This window comes from Polistes fuscatus, unplaced genomic scaffold (genome assembly GCF_010416935.1).
Source record: "Polistes fuscatus isolate 324 unplaced genomic scaffold, CU_Pfus_HIC Scaffold7, whole genome shotgun sequence".
In the NCBI taxonomy this organism is placed as follows: Eukaryota; Metazoa; Arthropoda; class Insecta; order Hymenoptera; family Vespidae; genus Polistes; species Polistes fuscatus.
Window position 1 is genome coordinate 478,805 of NW_025113151.1, and position 17,373 is coordinate 496,177.

A 17,373-nucleotide genomic window follows, 5' to 3' on the forward strand; every position below is an offset into this window, starting at 1 on the left:
TCTCGTGACTATTTTTTTTTCCTTTCATCGGTGTTAGAATCATCGTGTCAGTTAAAAAAAAGAAAAAATATAGATCATTTATATATTTGAATTGATCGGTCGTACATCATTATTTCTAAATGTTTATCTTGAATGAATATTTTGTACGGTAAATAAATAAAAAGGTAGTCGATAAAAAGATGAAAAGAAAAATAAGTGCATATATTATCGATTTTGATGAAAGTTGGTAAAATCGAACGGTGATTTCGAATAATCTTTCCCTCCCCCTATCTTTGTAAAGATCGATCGATGATGGGGCGGAGAGTGGGGGAAAGGGGAGGTGCGTCTTGGTGCGTCGCGACGCGATAAGGTCTCGGAGCATGGCGCGAAAGGGACTAGCCGCGTGCACGCGTCCGTCTCTTTGTCCGATCGCGTGCCGCGAGATAAAAAAAAGAAAGAAAGAGAGAGAAAGAGAAATAGAATAAAATCAAATCAAATCGTGACGTTTCGTGCTTTTATAACTTTTTTAAGATAACAAAGTTGAAAGGGAGGGATTTCGAAAGCTGTGTGGAACTAGATGAAGAAAGAAAAGTCGTGGATTTTTTCTGGAAAAATGTAGAGAGAGGAACATAAGTAGGAAAAGAATTATAAAATAAAAAGAAGAAACAAGAGGGAAAAAAGAATCGACGAAACGCGAATTCGGCGGATACTTTTGTTTTGTTTTTAGCTCTTTCTCTCTGTCACTCTCTCTTTCTCTTTTGTTTGTTTCGGTTGAAAAAAGGTAGGGAGAAATGAAAGGAGGGACGCCTCCGTCGCGGCGTCGCGTCGTTCAGGTACGGCCATTCCACGGCCATGCCTGGCGGCGCTCGAAATACTGATACGCCTCTTACCGAGCAACCGAACCAATCGAGTACCACCGACTTTGGTTAGTGGAGGAGCGCGGGAGCCGAGGGGGTGTGTCCATTGGCTGCTCCTAGGCGTGGTCACGGGGGATAGGAGTGAGCGAGAAGAGTGGGGATGGGCGAACAGCGAACGGCGGCGCAGGTGCAGCGCCAGTTTGCTGGCGAACTCGAGCGAAGTTGCGAGCGTGCTCGGGCTAGGCGCCGCCGTCTAGACGCGACGCGACGCGCTCCGAAACACCTTCGGTCCGGTCCTCCGGCGGTCCTTCTTTTTATCTTTAGATAATCTCATTATTGTTTTCACTTATTATCCTTTTTTATATTAATATTATTATCGAAATAATAATATAATACTGTAGCAGCGTTGAACGAGCCGATAAATGCGTACGATTTTTCATTCGATATTTGAATTTTTCACGCGTCAATGTGTTGGATGGTACGATTTTGAATAAGGGTGGTATCAAGGATAATTATTTCATCTTTTCTTAACGAGGATTATTCTGATATGCTCGAGGGTATTGTTGATACGGTCGACTATCGGCCGGAACTCGTCCTTCTCGTCGCCATGATCGTCGGTAAATTGGTTTCGTCTTTCTTGTCGTGGACAAGATCATAGTGCGAGCCTTGTTATGCCTCGTCGTCGTTTGCTAAATCGTCGACCGGAGAAAGTAGAAGAAGAAGAGGAGGGGGAGGAGGAGGGGGAGGACGAGGAGGAGGAGGAGGACGAGGAGGAGGACGAGGAGGAAGAGGAGGAAGAGGAAGAAGAAGAAGAAGAAGAAGGAAAGAGAAACATTCAACGTGAAAATTCAACGTAAGCGCGAGATTGTGATTTATTCGGTGAATAATCGAAAAAAGAATTTTCGTGTTTAGTGAAGATCGAGGAATAAGAAACTCGAAGTATATTATCGCATACGAGAGAGAGAGAGTAGAGAAAGAGAGGAAGAAGAAGAAGAAGAAGAAGAAGAAGAAGAATAAAAAAAGTCACGGCCGCGGGGGTGGGCAATAGTGTGAGAGTGCGATTTAACGCTCGTTGGGATTTTACCGCAGTAAAAGTGGGTGCACTGGGGCCCTCGGGACCGTTCGGCCGGTACGGGCCCGTGGAAGGTGGGCCTGCTGGTGGTGGTGGTGGTGGTGGTGTCGGTGGTGGAGGTGGTGGTGGGCCTGTCGAGGGAGCGGTGGCCGCTGTCGCGGCTGGGGAGGTGGAGGGCTACGGGAGCGCCGGTGGCGGTGGCGGTGGGCTGGCAGGGGGACCCGGGGGGGTTGGTACCCCCCGGATAAGGCTCGGCGGCTCTTGCTGCACGCGCCTTTCCGTCACCCAAGCTTGTAGCATAGGTAAGACGCAACCCCCTTATTCTTTTTTCGTCCTATATTCGATCTATCGATTCAGACCAAATCCCTTTCTTTTTTTTGACCCTTTTCTTCCTATTATTTCTCTCAGAAATTCAGGCGCAACCCTTCCCCCGCGTTCCTTTCTTATTTTTCCTTCGTCATCTCCAACGAGATCTTATTCTTTCAATTTCGGACGAAATTCGAATTTTTTCTTTCTATTAATCGTTCAAGAACTTCGTCTCTATCATTTGCGTGGTATAAATAATATTTGTCTTTGTTATTATTCAATAGCGATATATAATATACATATAGTATAACTCGTATGCAATTCTTTTTATCTTTCGCATGATTTTTCACCGAGAAAAAGTTTCCGTCGGCCACGGTCGAATAACACGACGGTCTTCGCTTAAATCCTTTGAAATATCGAATAAAAATAAATCAAGAAATAGACATTTTTATCAAGAACAACAATTACGATCAACAATTACAACAAATGAATATAATTATCGAAAACTTTTCAATCTCGGAGTAACCAACGACGCGAGAGGTTGGCATGATTTAAACGTGCTATCAGAGTTGTGCATAGAAAAAGAAATACGCGATGATGTTGTCGCCATTTGTTTTCTTTTTGTGGGGGTAGAGGAAGAGAAAGAAAAAAATGGCGATCGTCGATTGGACAAAATCAGATTAACGAATCCGTTTTGCGGCAGGAAGCGAGTTCGAGCCGTGTACCTAATCCTAATTCTAATCTGATTTAGATGATTCCACTCCCTTCTAATATTTCTTTTTCTCATCCCTCTCCTATCAAACGAATAGGAAGAGACTCCAGGAGAATAGGGGTTTTTTTTTTTTTTCCTAGGGACGAAGGTGCGAGTTCTATTTTTTTAGTCGATAATGCGTTCCTACATATATCGACTTTTCTTTCTTTTATCTCGTCTCGACGCGTTTTAGACATTTACAATTAGACTTTTATCGATGTTGGTCGTAATGGTTAAGTTAATGACTGCGAGTTATTATGTTTAGAAGGGATTTAACGTGGCAATTTGATTACCTTTTTATAGCTTTTTATTTTGTTATTTTTCTTACCGAATTTTCTTCATCAAATAGATCCGAATATTTGTATTTTTCTTCTTGTATTTTTGATATCATTCATTTAGTTTTGAAAGTTGTAATCATTTTTTAGTATAATCAGTTGTATCCTTTAGTAATCGCAAGGAACGTTTTTACGCCCTATCGAAAGCTTTGTTAAATCTCAAGGTGGTACAACTCGGTAAAAAGATACAGTAGGTGGTAAGAGTATCGATTTCGCGCGCGAGGTGTCTAGAAAATTGAATTAGAAATATTACGTTTGTAAAATCGATAGGTAGAAAAAAGTTGCCATAAGGTCAGAGATGAAAATGAGGAAAGATGAAATTGTTGGCGTCTGAAAGAAACGCTTAAAGAAAAATGTCGTCTCGACGTAACGTCGAGTCAAATCTTTCGAGTGTCCTTTCTTTTTTTCCCTCATTTTCTCCGTTCCAATCGAGACCTCTCACGAGGGATGAGATGCGCAAGGTCAGATCTTAAGGGTGGGAGGAGGGTTGCTAGGTTGACAAACCTTTTCAGGGGAGAGGGACTCCGCCCATTGGTGGAAACCACGAAAAAAGGACAGACAGAGAAATGGAGAGAGGGACGGAGGGAGAGACGGAGGGAGAGACGGAGAGAGAAAGAGAAAACCCACCGGAGGGTTTAGCGATGGCGATCAAAGCAAAACGGGAAAAGAGAGGAGAGAGAGTACGGTGAAAGAGGGAAAACGTAAAAGGGCAATCTCGTTCCTCGAATGTTAATTAACAATGAATAGTAATTATTGGTTCTCCAAAATCAAACTCAAATTTTAGACCACAAAATTACCGCGAAAAAAAAAGACAAGCAAAAATGTATTCCTTCCCCCGTCTCTCTTTTTCTTTCTTTCTAAACAATCGTTCGTTCGCGTTAATCGTAACGATAAATAAGTATCGTTGGAAAAAATATCCGGTAAAAAATGAAAAATTGGCCAACGATCGGTATTAGAAATGAACGGATTTGCCGATTTATTCGATCTCTCTTTCTAAATAATTTCCTTTCCTTTCTTTTCCTTATTTTTCCCTTTTCTTTTGTTTTCTTTTTATCAAGGATCATGTTATAACACGTGACTACAAAGACACATGCTTTTTATGGTCGTGATTAGATTAGAATCATGGTAATTATAGCGTTACGACCAAGCGTTTACTCTTTTCGAATAATTTCTTTCCGGTGTTGGTAACTTTAAGCGATTAAGGTGATTTAATACATTTTTCTTTTTCCTTTTCTTTTATATATTATACCGTCTCTCTATCATAGAGATCTAATTAATCTAATTCCAACATCTAACTCTATAAAGGAAGTTAATAATTAATAAACAGCGTAATGACAATGTTGACGATTATAAGTGATTTAAACGTTTTTTTTTTTCCCCTTCTTAAAAGTCTCTATTACGAGATCTAGTCAATGTAATATTCTAATAATTTCATAAGAATTATTCAATAATAGAATTTGAATAACTAATACATTTAATTGATATTTATCGAGTAATTAATTGATTTAATCATAAGTTTAGAAAAAAGCGTAGGATATCGATCAACAGGTGGTATTTTATTAATTTCATTACTAAACAAACATAGATTTAATATTTGGAACGAGCACGTTCGTTCGTTATTTTTCGTTTTTCTTTATTTTCTAGTCAATTTTGTAGACCGAAGAAAGAGTAACTATCAAAATTGGAAACGAGAGGTAACATTTCTCCGATCGTAAACATAATCGATTATAAAATGTATCATAAAGTTTACATATAGATCTCGCTTTGGCATATAATCCGAACGCGAACGGAATTAATGTTTGAAACTAATCGATAATTCCTCGTGCTAAATACATAGATAAAATGCATTCATTATATAGAAAGCGAGCCGTCCGTTTGAAAGGGTTATTTGTTTGTCGCCGTTCATTCACTTGAAATGGGAAAGGATATCTATATAAAATATATACGTATAAATATATATCGTTTGATATTCGTAGAATTTGTTTTTCCTCCAATATTTATCGATGGAATAAATAAACGATTTGGAAATTGCCGGGTCCATCCAGGCATCGTAGGAACGAACGAACGAACGAACGAACGATAACCGAATTCGATTTAACGAAAATAAATCGTTAACGGTAAGATGGAAAGAAAGAGCGTAGCAGTAGGGCCAATATTCGTACGAATAATAATCATCCTCCGATCGTTTATTAAAGGCGTTCATTTTCTTTTGAGAAGCAGGAAGACGAGGTTTGGCGATGCTCCTGTCATGTGCAGGATGCGAGAAACCGATACTGGATCAGTACATGCTCAACGTTTTGGATCGAGTATGGCATGCCCAGTGTGTTCGCTGTTTCGATTGCGGATCGGCGTTACAGGACAAGTGTTACTCCAGGGAAGCAAAACTTTTCTGCAGGGAAGACTTTTTCAAGTAAGACTTTTTATTTATCTTACGGAGAAAGCAAACATTTGCTTATCGCGTCTACCTACCTCCGATATTACCACCCTATCGCAAGAAATATTTGCAATTAAGGAATGAATCGAAATATCCTTTTTATCGTAGTATTTACGCGTGCACCAGGTAAGAAGAAAGAAAGAAAGACTCGAGGATGCTTCTTCTCTCGGTTTTCTTTTTGTTCTCTCTCTTCCACGCCTCTCACCTTTTTGCCGGCGATCCTGGCACGAACCGCAAGGAACGATCGGTATTCGTGGCTCCCTTTTTATGTCTACGAGACAACACCGTTCGTGGCAGTTCGCATCGAGAAAAAGGCCTCCTCTCTCGCGACGAACAGGAAGGAGAATCCTTGACATTTTCTCGCATCGCTCGCTTGGCCAATCGCGGGCGCCATTTCGCTCGACTTTGCAACGCAATTAACATTCGAATCCAAATTACAATAGAGTTACACTCTAGCGGGGGTCTAGGTTTTATTTATTACGAGTTCGTTCAACCGCTACCGACTATTTTTATTCCTAGCGCAATCGTCTCTGCGTAGTCGCTACAAAATTCGACCATTATCTCTAGGATAAGCTTTCGCGATAACGTCTCTCGCAGTTTAAACCTCTATACGTGGTATGTACCCATGTATTTCATTATGCTCCCCGATTTACATATGCGCGGTTACGCGATACGATGCGCTGCCCCGTCCCGTCGGTTCGCGCTTTTTTTCTTTTTTTACCGGTTTTCATCGATTCTTCTTGACGACGCCATTTTCAGCTTCGACTCGTTACATATTCCATTCTTACGTAACCCATTTTGCGAAGAAAAACTCGATAGATCGATAATGATCCTAAGAAAAGAAATTAGAGATAGAAGGAGAGGGAGGGAGGGAGGGAGAGCGAGCGAGCGAGCGAGCGAGCAAAGAAGAATCCAAAGAAGCGAGAGAGGCCTTGACATTTGCCGAAGAAATTGGTTTAAAGCGTGAACGCAAGGCCGGATCTCTCTCTCTCTCTCTCTCTCTCACAATCAGTGCAAGTCCTCGCCAGCATCCGAGAGTTTTTTGTAGGAAAGAACGAAAGAGTTCGGTAACAGAAATCGCTCTCTAGGAAAAACTTACCTGCGATTGACTTTAATTAATTGTTGACACGTAACGAAGCGATTGACCCGCTTAAACGCGGACTCTCAGAGGTAACGACGAAAAACGACGGTTTACTTTCTTGTCGAAGGGGCCTCCTCTCCTCGGGGGAGGAGGAGGAGGAGGAGGAGGAGTACCGAGCTTCGATACTTTTACGGCCGATTACCGTCGCGTTCGGTTAAACTCATCGCGTTGCGCTACGTTTAGAATACCCGCGAGCCAGGCGCGCGGCGGGAATATTTCCTTTTTTTTTCGCGCTTCCATTATCATTTTCGTAAGAACGATAAATGCGCATTTAGAAGAGTTTCCTTTTTGTTGCTAAATTTGCGACGAAAGTTTCTTCTTTCTTGACTTCTGGAAGCGATGAACGATCCCCTTTGTGGCTAAGGACCGTATAGATGGAGCGCGCAGTGTGGGAGGGAGACCCTTTGATACTTATACGAACGAGCGTATAACGAACGTGTTGTGTGTACTTTACGACTTACTTTGCATTTTATCCCTATGAAAAATTCATTAGCTGCTCGAGAGAAGACGAGCGCGCACCCGGCAGCGTTCAGATCCGTGTATTCCTTTTCGAATTTCTTCTATCCGCTCTCCGGATCGCATCGTCTTCGATCCTTAATCTTTATATCAAATATTTTATATATATATATATATATATCTATCGACATTTTTCGAAAGAATTATTTGCCCCGATAGAAATGCTCTGGACAATGGTTTGATAAATAAGACGAAACGTCTGTCTGTCTTAAAACGTTATTAATAACGTGCCTCTATATAACGCGCGTATTATAGAAACGTGTTAAATTAATATACAATACGTATCTACATTAGCGACTATATTTTAAGATAGGAGAGAGAAACGCAGAAGTGCTTATATTCGTTAATCCTCGCATGCATTAGCATCGGTCGTGCGTGTGCGGTCTCTCTTCTCTCTTCTTTTAAAACGTTGCTCGCCGTTTCATCGCGTAAATGATTTATCTTGTTTACTTAGTCGTTCCTCGGATCTACATACATTCCAACGAATAACTTTAAATCATACTTCGCTGAGTGGATCAAATAAAAGCTGTCGCGGATATATTTTATATAATAAATATACATAAAATTCATTTTTTTACGAGGGTTAATACGACGGCATATCCAAAAATAGTTTTACCGTATAGGGATTTGTAACACAATAGCTGCACTTTCTTCGAGTAAATAAGAGCGATCTGCATATAAATGAAGACGCGTAATGACTGCAGCCTCTATCGTAATCATCCTCCCTGCATCTGTTTCATTCCGTAACACCTCCGGGAGGTCCAGGGGAAACGGTACGCGCGGTGGTTATGGTAACCGGCTCTACGAGTCGCAGCAAGGTCCTTAAAGGTCGATAATGGCCGGTGGGGTCCCAAAAGGGTCCAAAAGATCAAAAGGACCGATGATGTGTCCCCGTTTTGGTCCCGCGCGCTAGTAACGCTGGCGCGCCGCGGTCGATGCCCTCCTCCTCCTCCTCCTCCTCCTCCTCTCTCTTGCGCGCGTATATCCGCTCTAAATTATTACCATAAAATATGGTCCAGGTTGCTCCCGAAATTCTCGATGAAAACATTATCGTACGAGCAACGTTGCGTCAATTATCTTACCTTCTTCGCGGTTTACGCGCGATCTTTTCTACCGTTACTTGTTCCACCCCGCGAACCCCTCCGTAAATAAAATCATTCCCGCTACCACCGCTCCTTCTCGTTCGCTGTTTATTATCGATCGTGTTTTCGCGTCGAAGTTCTCTGGTATCGCGCGAGATAAGATCGCCGGCCGATCGCGGACCGTAAAAATGGCCGATTGATATCGTCAAATTTGCGGCCAAAGTTTTTTCCTTACGCCCGACAAAACAACGCGATAAGAAATAGTCGAGGATTCTTCGACTCGGTTATAGCAGAAGAAGACGAATAATAGCAAAGCTCGAAGAACAAGCTTTTCTGGTATCTGAGAAGTAGTCGAAGTCTATTGTCCTTGTTTTCCCAATGTAGTCTTCGGCAGCGTGTTACTGGGCATCGTTCTCTCTCGCTCTCTCTCTCTCTCTCTCTCTCTCTCCCTCTCGTTCGCTTCTTCATCTTCATCATCTCGAGAGGAGCCCCATGCCCGTCGAAACTCGAACGTGGAAACATTATAAATGCGCCGTGACGCCCGCTTCGAGCCGTAGGAGAAGTTTGTTGGGCGTGACGAGGCCGCCACGGTTGCTAAGAGTGAGAGAGGAGTCGATATGTTGTTTCCTTTCTAGGAAGGTCCATCGAGATGCGTCGAAGAAGAGGACGTTTTTGCCAGGCGCTGCTTTCTTGCGTCATACGTGCCGCAACAGTGACGAAGGAAAATGCACCAGAGAAATAGAGTGAGAGAAGAACAAATGTATTAAATGTACGAGAACCACCGAGTGGACCATGTGGACGATTAATTGTGATGGATTTCTTCATTGTAATTTATTTATTAGGCCTATCATCAATTTTATTCGACTACGATTCGTATACCTACCTACCTACCCACCTACCTACCCACCTACCTACCTACCTACCTGCTGCTAAATTAATGAAGGAAATATAAGAAAAAGAGAGACAAAGAGAGAGGGAGACACCGAAAACGCGTTCTCGACCAATTTTAAGATTAATTCTCATTGATTTTTTTCATTATCTTATCCCTTTTTTTTTTTTTAAACAAATGTTTTTCGAATCGAAATCAATTTTCTAGTAAACTTTTTCGGGACAAGAGTAGGTAAACGCGTGATTTTCGAAATACGATCATATGCGCGAGTGTGCGTACCAATCTATATACGAAATTGCATTATATCGACCCTCGTTCGTACCATTCGATGGCATCAAACAAAGAGAGAGAGAGAGAGAGGCGCCGGGGCACCGGTTGCTCTCGCATCGGTATCCTAGGAAAATTAAGCGTTCAAACACTCGAAGAGCTTCCCTCGGCGCGTCAAGTTGATCGTTCGAGCACGTTCGAGGATCCTCAATAACATCGGGGATATAATCTTGAACAAATTCGAAGCTTTGCTACGAGTCTCTTTCTCCGTCTTGCCCTCGCATTCATTTCTCGATTCGATTGGCAACCAACTGGAAGGATTTCAATGATCAAACTCGAAAGTTTTAACCCTTCCAACGCTATTCGCGTTTTTCATCGTTTTTGGAAGAAGGCCATTTCATATCTATCGCAGCTTTTTCTTTTTCTTCTTTTTTTTTTTTTCATAGAGAACTCGTTTATTTATTCGTCTCCGTACATTTTTGATGGTGCGTGCGATCCGTTCGGTGCGCGGCAATATTGTTGCGAACAAAAGATTCGTAAAAAACCTACAAAGAAGAAGTTATAACAAATTAGTATCGAGACCTTGACCTTCCTACTCGAATGAGCTCGAATACGTGCCGACGATGACGACGAGATGATAATAATAATTGGATTTCGTTCCATCTCTCTCTCTCTCTCTCTCTCAAGGAGACCAGAAATTGGAACAAAGAGGTGTTTCGGTGTTTCTCGGTAGTAGTAGGGGCATTTAAAACAGCAGTTATTCGTTAGGTTCGCAGTTAGACTTAGAATTTGACGAGCCAGGCTTGTAGTTTGGAAATCCGCGCAAACTGGTTAGCCCGAATAGTTGAGAAAAGAAGAAATGATTTCTTTGAATAGCGGTCGAGAGGCCAGTTGGAAACTTTTGGTCAACCCTATACCCGTTTACTCGTTACTATATACTCGAGATGAACCCTAGGACTGGAGAGCGGAAAGTGAGAAGGAAAGGATTAACGAAAAGGTTCTAAGCTAGCCGACGGAACATAAATTTCTATCTGTCGTTTGGTTCTACCTTCGCGTCACGTGTACGATCTACGTCTAACTGTTCGACTCTTTCGAAATAATATCTAATTTCGAATGTACGATCTTGTTGAAAAAAATATCATATTTTTTAACAGGATTTTCGATCATCGATTTAATGCGATTCGTACGTTAATATCGCGTTCTTCGTATCGTAGAGAAATACGAGCGATATGAATTTTTTATTCGGTTAAATGACGCGCGAGATATTTTAATTTTTTCATGATTTTCATTTACGTTAGATAAATTGCGAATAATGAAATAAATACGCGCTCGTTCGCCTCGCGTAATAATTGAAATCGATGCTTGAAAAAAGACGAATCGAAGAATTTGCTTACCCCAAATAAACTATTTCCATAGAAATAATATCGATAACTGGTCAACGATTCGGAAACGTTCCCTTCTTCTATCTTCCTCGGTACCTTTTGGGACCGTGGCAAATCGTCGAACAGTCCCACCCCCTTTTTTTTCCTTCTTTCTTCCTTCAAACCACTCGGACCCGCCTGTCCTATATTTCTCTCGACTACATCCGAGAATTCCAGTGTCCGTGCTTCTCTTTACGTTTCTTCACTTTAAGGGTAACTTCCATCTCTCTCTAAGAGCCCGCTCGCGTAAGCCTTTCTATTAATGATTTTTTTACGGGCCAGCCTCCCGTTTCCTTCTTTTTCCTTCGACGAGAACGAAGAGAAAGGTCGGTGCCGATGCCTCCAGGCATGATTTCGAGGTAGAAAATCAACAAATAAAATAACTCCGGACCAAGAATTTCGTCTACGCGAGTTAACACTGCGCGCCTCTAATTGCTCTGTTATTAATTCAATAATTCCTGTTATTAACTTTAACGTGCAGAGTGCTCTCTTATTTGTTTAACAAAATAAAAGAAACGATTATCGCTCAAGGGGTTGAATGTAAAGGGGGTGGCGAGAAAGTAAGAAAAAAAGAAAAAGAAAAAAACAAAGAAAAAGATTTAACGACTATCATTCGGCGGCGGGCAATCTTCCGGTTGTGCTTCTGGTTTTTACCAACTCTTTCGATTGTTTCATTTTTTCAGGCGTTAATGATATTGGACAGCTTGATGAATAGTTTAGAAAAAAATTGTTGCGTTGCGTTATTTTGATTATACAGTAGAGCTTTGGATATCGTGTAATCATTCGGACGTATTTCATTTATTGCGGATGAGAGAGAGAGAGAGAGAGAGAGAGAGAGAAGCGTGTAGTGCCTCGAGAACTTTGCCATGGAGAAGTGTGTCGATATTATATTCATTAGGTTTTAGATTAACGGTGATCTTCGGTTGCCTTGGAGCTATCACGCGATGTATTCCTTCCTTCGATTTTCTTTGGCCGATCTTTTTGTTCTACGGGCTGGGGGATAATTATTACTCTTGTCAAACGATACGTCGAAGAGCAAACACCGTTCAACATTTCGAACGGGTGTTGCGTTTTATTGCAACGATCGATATAATTATTACCTTTATTCGGATCGATAGGATGCGATTATTTTATTGAGACGTTTGCCATGCGATTAGGGCTTCTTTTTATCGGCTTATATTTGATAGATGAATAGAGACACGCTTCGAGATTGTTTTTCAGCATTTTTTCAGACAGCTGGAGTGTAATCGCTATGAAAGGATGATTTTTCGATTAGTTTTTTTTATCCTTCCGACGATGGCTTCAATTCGCTTCATTAAAACAGGTGTACACTCGAAGGATGAATATCGTTTTGTTCGTAAAAATTACTTTTTACCGATCGAGTCCGATCGAGACAGGTGTACCAATCGCGAATACCAAATACGTATAAGTACGAACTAAGAATCCTTCCAACGATGACATAACTTTTCAATTTTCTCCGTCATTTTCCACCGTTGTAAAGATCGAGCAAATTTATCCGATCGAGACAGGTGCGATCGGTTATGATCGATGAATCATTTCAAGGATGAATAACTCTGTCTATTTCGTTGTTCATTTCTCACGATTGTAGAAGATCAATCAAATTCGCTTGTGATCGAAACAGATGTACTACGATAATAAAAAAACGTATATGATAATACCATCGAAGAGTAACTCGAATAATTTGGACTTTTAATTGACTCTGTTCGTTCGTTTTTTTTTTTGTCTTTTTTCTCGTAGACGATACGGAACGAAATGCGGCGGATGTCTTCAAGGTATCGGACCGCAGGATCTAGTGAGGAAGGCAAGGGACAAGGTTTTCCACCTGAATTGCTTCACCTGCGTGGTCTGTCGAAAGAAGATGAGCACTGGAGAGGAACTCTACATTCTGGACGACAACAAATTCGTTTGCAAGCAAGACTACATGTCTGGCAAATCGATCCCAGACACTCATCACGTGCACGGTCATCACGGTAAGTTTTTCATTCTCGGTTAGTCTCCCTTCTTACGAACACCCTATATAATAATAATAATATCGTTCATTGGTATCAAACAATGGCGGACGCTTAACCGATATATCTTTGAATTTCGATTACGTCTTAGCGAGTATCCAAAATCATTAGTAAAACGCGTCTTCCAGTTATGCGTAATAAAAGTAAGAGAAATCGAACGTCAGACATCCGTGAGCCCCCGTCAAAATCTTTCCCTCGACCCACGGCGCCTCCTCTGTTGTACCCCTTTGTATTTCTCTCAAGAAATAGAGAGAGAGAGAGAGAGAGAGAGAGAGAAAAAAAGACAAGTTTGCGGTTTCGGTGTCGGCATCGAAGCGACAAAAGGCTGCCCCTGCTTAACGACCTTTCGGTTTTCGTTTCACGGCTTATATGTACGAGAACGAGCAGCTCCTCGTGAAACCGAGACGGCCCTAACCCCCTCGCCCCCACCGTTAACTCCCTCTCTCTCTCACATACCGCATCGAGTCTCATACACGCATCGTGTTTTCACAGCTTGCCGCTGACACAGGGCTGAAACCCTGGCTTTCAACTACCCTTCCCCTCTCCCTTTCTTCTCATCTACATGTTCGAAAAGAGAGCGAGAGAGAAAGAGAGAGAACGATCCTGACTCCGTAAAATCCCTAGTGTTGGGCGCGTTGAACTGTGACCCCTTTCTCCAAACCCCCCGTTGACCCCCTTTAAAAAAATAACTCTCTGTCTCTCGACTTTTGCGCTTGGATTTTCCACTTTTTTCCATTCCGTTCCGTTCCGTTCCGTTCCGTTCTGTTTTGTTCGAAATAGGAAGGCAAAGAGAGAGAGACTTTTTTCCGCGTTAAGTCGAGTTTGGCGTGTTGCTTTTGGCAGATTTGTCAATTAGATTTTGTTCGGTGAATAAAATCAAATGGTAAATGTTACACTCTGATTTCTTTTCATCGGTATCAAGTAACGATCTTTAAATGAATCGGCAATATCGAATCTATGCTCGATTAAATGTCAGCCATTTTTGTAGACCAAAGAAAAAGAAGAAAAAAAAGAGGAGGATAGATTTGAATAGGATTGATAACAATAATGCGATTCGAATCGTTCACGACAGAATCGTCCAACCTGTCGGCAGGGGGAGACTCTCTGATGGGTTCCGGATCGGAAGACGAGGACGAGGACGGTAGTGCGCACCATCATCATCACGGGGGTGTCGGTGGTACTCATCTCGGTTCGCACAATATGGGTCCTGGCGGACCAGGTGACCAAAGTGTCGGACACACCGGGGATCTACAGCTCGGGGCTGATCCTTGCAAACAAGAGGACTCCGAGGATCAAGGTGAGTTATATTTCGTATATAATCGTAAAACAAGAAGTTTCCTTGTTATACGAGAGCAAAGCGGGGCTAGCAAAAAATGAACTATCACACTTGGCTTATTTCCGATACCTGCAACTCATTCTTATTTCTATTCCGATCGATTAACATCTCAATCGAAAAAGGGAGCAAAAAAATAGCCTAGAAAAGATTCTATAGCATTGTCACCCCAATTTCGAAGGACGTTCAAGGGTGGCTCGATGCTTACGTCTTTCACGAGCTTACAAAAGCTCGCGCGCAGGTCTTCCGACCATTATTCGCAAAGCGTTGCTTTCATCGTGAACGCGACAATGAGAAAACGAGCAACACGCACGCACGCACGCACGCACGCACGCAGACATAAAACTCTACGAGTATGAAAGAAAAAGAAGAAGTAGAGGGTGCTTTTAAGGGGTAACCATACTCGATCGTAGCGACACTGTCCAAACATTTTCTTTGTCCCGTGGTTAAGACCTTTACCATGGTATATATAGATTATAAAACGAGTGTGTCAGTGAGAGAGAGAGAGAGAGAGAGAGAGAGAGAGAGAGATTCTTCTGTGTATACTAACATAGTAACAGCTTATAGAGTGGGTATGGCTTTCAGTTTCGTAGCATTCACCATAATCCAATGGGGTTTTCGAAAGGGATTGTCCTTAGAAGCCAGCCCCATACCTATAGATACGTTTTGGATGGTACACTTTCCTTCCAAAAGAAAAGATGATCCAATGGTTATCTCATAGCAGTGCTTCCGTTTAAAAGGTTCCCTAGATGGTGACCCAGAAACGAGAGACAGTCAAACGGAAAACAAGAGTCCCGATGGTGGTGCTGGTGGTGGAAGCGGGGATGGTGGTGCGGGATCCAAAAGACGAGGTCCCAGAACTACCATCAAAGCTAAACAATTGGAGATATTGAAGAACGCTTTCTCTTCTACACCTAAACCTACCAGGCATATCAGAGAACAATTGGCTAAGGAAACTGGATTACCCATGAGAGTCATACAGGTTGTTACCACTTTTTTTTCCCCAATAGAGCGAATGCTGGAACAACCAAATTATCATTATTTTCCCATTAAAAATGAATAACTAATAATAATCGATGACGCGATCAATGAATCCGATTTATTCGAAGACTGCGGTTGTTCCAGTGTTAAATATGGGATAGACAACGGGACGGAGAAAGAGAGAGAGAGAAAGAGAGAGATTATTTTTGAATGTTCAGGTCTGGTTTCAAAACAAAAGGAGCAAAGAAAGAAGGTTGAAGCAATTAACGTCGATAGGTAGAAGTCCATATTATGCTGGCTCGAGAAAGATCCGAGGTTTCCCATTGAATTTAAATCCAGCTCTCGGAGGAGAGGACGGTCCACCGCCTAGTTTCGCGTATTTCGGTGATAAGTTTGAATTTGGTTATGGTAGTCCTGTTACGTTTCATCCGGAATTTTTCGGTGCTCATCCTCCGCCTCATCCGCATGGACCACCTTTCGCTGGACCAGGTAATCCTGGTAAGTCGAAGACATTTCCGTCAAAGTCTCAATTATTTGTTCAATGATTTCCCAATGAAATGGATAGAGTTGAATTTAGTTGGTTTGCCAAGGCGCGCAATGATGATCATTTTATTTATTGGGATTAGTATGATAAAAAAAAAAAGAAAAGAAAAAAGTTGAAAGAAGCAGCCGGTTTCGGAGATGGCCGGGCGGATACGATCTTCTCTGAGCAGTACGTAATCTGTTCTTGACAGGTCTAGACCCAGCCAGTTTAGCGGGTATGGCAGCAGCAGTGGCGGTGACAGGGGAGTACCCACCTCCGGGTGCGGGAGGTGGTCCTCCGGAATTTCTCACAGGGCCCCCTGGGCAGGGGCCTCCTGCACCCACTGGTGGCAGCCCCGGAGAGTTCCTAGCACCTTCAGGTCAGATTTTCATTCTCAACATCTACGAGAGTAATCCTTTCTTTTATTCAATTCCTTTGCTTTGCCTTTACTTTCGCGCCTATACGAAAGAAATTTGCCAGATCTTTTGTTTTCCCTCCCTCCCTCCCTCCATCGGTTCGTCGATTCGCAATCTTCCTTATAAAACAAAATAATATTAATTCGTAACGACGATGATGGTTGAAACGATGTTCGCAGGTGGAGCGCAGGGTAATCCTAGTGGAGGAGGAAACGGTGGAGGACCAGGCGGTGGTGGTGGTGGGGGTGGGTTCCTCGAGCCTCACCAGATGCAGAGCGAAGGTCTAGCCTGGTAGTACGAGTTTTAATTACAACATACACTTACACGCACTCACACATACACACACACATGAAACAAAAAACGCGTCATTCTCGTTTCCCTCCAAACTAAGAGAAATAATAATAATTAACGATCGAACAGGTAAGACAAAAATTGAACATTTTTCAAAGTTTCGTAAACGATTGGTCGGCAATATTTCAACGCGCGAATTCGCGCGATTAAAAATGAAAGAAACGCAAGGATAAACTCGACGACTTTTCGCGTGTGCTACTCGTGTTCTGTATAAAAAAAAAAGAATATTATTGATAACGGAAGACCATTATTATTATTATTATTATTATTATTATAAAGAAAAGCGACGACTTATTTAAACGAAAAATGTTTCTTCTTTTGTCGCTTCAAACTTTTTTATTAATTATATCTATAGTATTATTATTATAGCAGTCGACGCGACGACGTCGATGTTACTATTTTATTATATTACTATTATATTATTATTAATTTTTATTAAAATTTTTAATATTAATTTTATATGAATTATTTCCTATTAATTATATTTTAATACTATTATTATTATATATTATTGTGTATAAAATATTGAAGATCCTCTATCGTGTAATATTGTACCATCTTTGTTGATTAATTTCGAAGGTTATTTTGCGAGACACCTTGTAGATATCCGCTGTTGTATACACTCGAGACGTATACGTTTCGCGGGACACACGTTCGCTATCTCACAAAAGTACACGTACACGCATACT

At 41.7% G+C, this 17,373-nt stretch overlaps 1 protein-coding gene across 4 annotated transcripts; it reads left to right on the plus strand.

Annotated features, from left to right (window-relative positions):
* Positions 1–120: 120 nt before the first annotated feature.
* On the plus strand, positions 121–16,725 carry LOC122523875 (LIM/homeobox protein Lhx5). Of its 4 annotated transcripts, none has more exons than XM_043645816.1 (8): positions 121–2,210; positions 5,518–5,710; positions 12,809–13,041; positions 14,153–14,377; positions 15,154–15,395; positions 15,613–15,892; positions 16,108–16,296; positions 16,513–16,725. In XM_043645816.1, exons 2-8 carry the CDS (start codon positions 5,538–5,540, stop codon positions 16,626–16,628), a joined length of 1,458 nt encoding a protein of 485 aa, XP_043501751.1. In that variant the 5' UTR covers positions 121–2,210; positions 5,518–5,537; the 3' UTR covers positions 16,629–16,725. The 4 variants fall into 4 exon arrangements, with proteins under 4 accessions (XP_043501751.1, XP_043501753.1, XP_043501754.1 ...); XM_043645818.1 differs by having other exon boundaries at positions 16,129–16,296; XM_043645819.1 differs by having other exon boundaries at positions 14,174–14,377.
* Positions 16,726–17,373: the final 648 nt, after the last annotated feature.

Bases quoted from the DNA above. Each gene is read 5' to 3' on its own strand.
- LOC122523875 (XM_043645816.1), top strand. From the start codon at position 5,538: ATGCTCCTGTCATGTGCAGGATGCGAGAAACCGATACTGGATCAGTAC. The intron at 13,042-14,152 runs GTAAGTTTTTCA...CGTTCACGACAG, and splicing joins TCACGTGCACGGTCATCACG to AATCGTCCAACCTGTCGGCA. The intron at 15,396-15,612 runs GTTGTTACCACT...TTGAATGTTCAG, and splicing joins TACCCATGAGAGTCATACAG to GTCTGGTTTCAAAACAAAAG.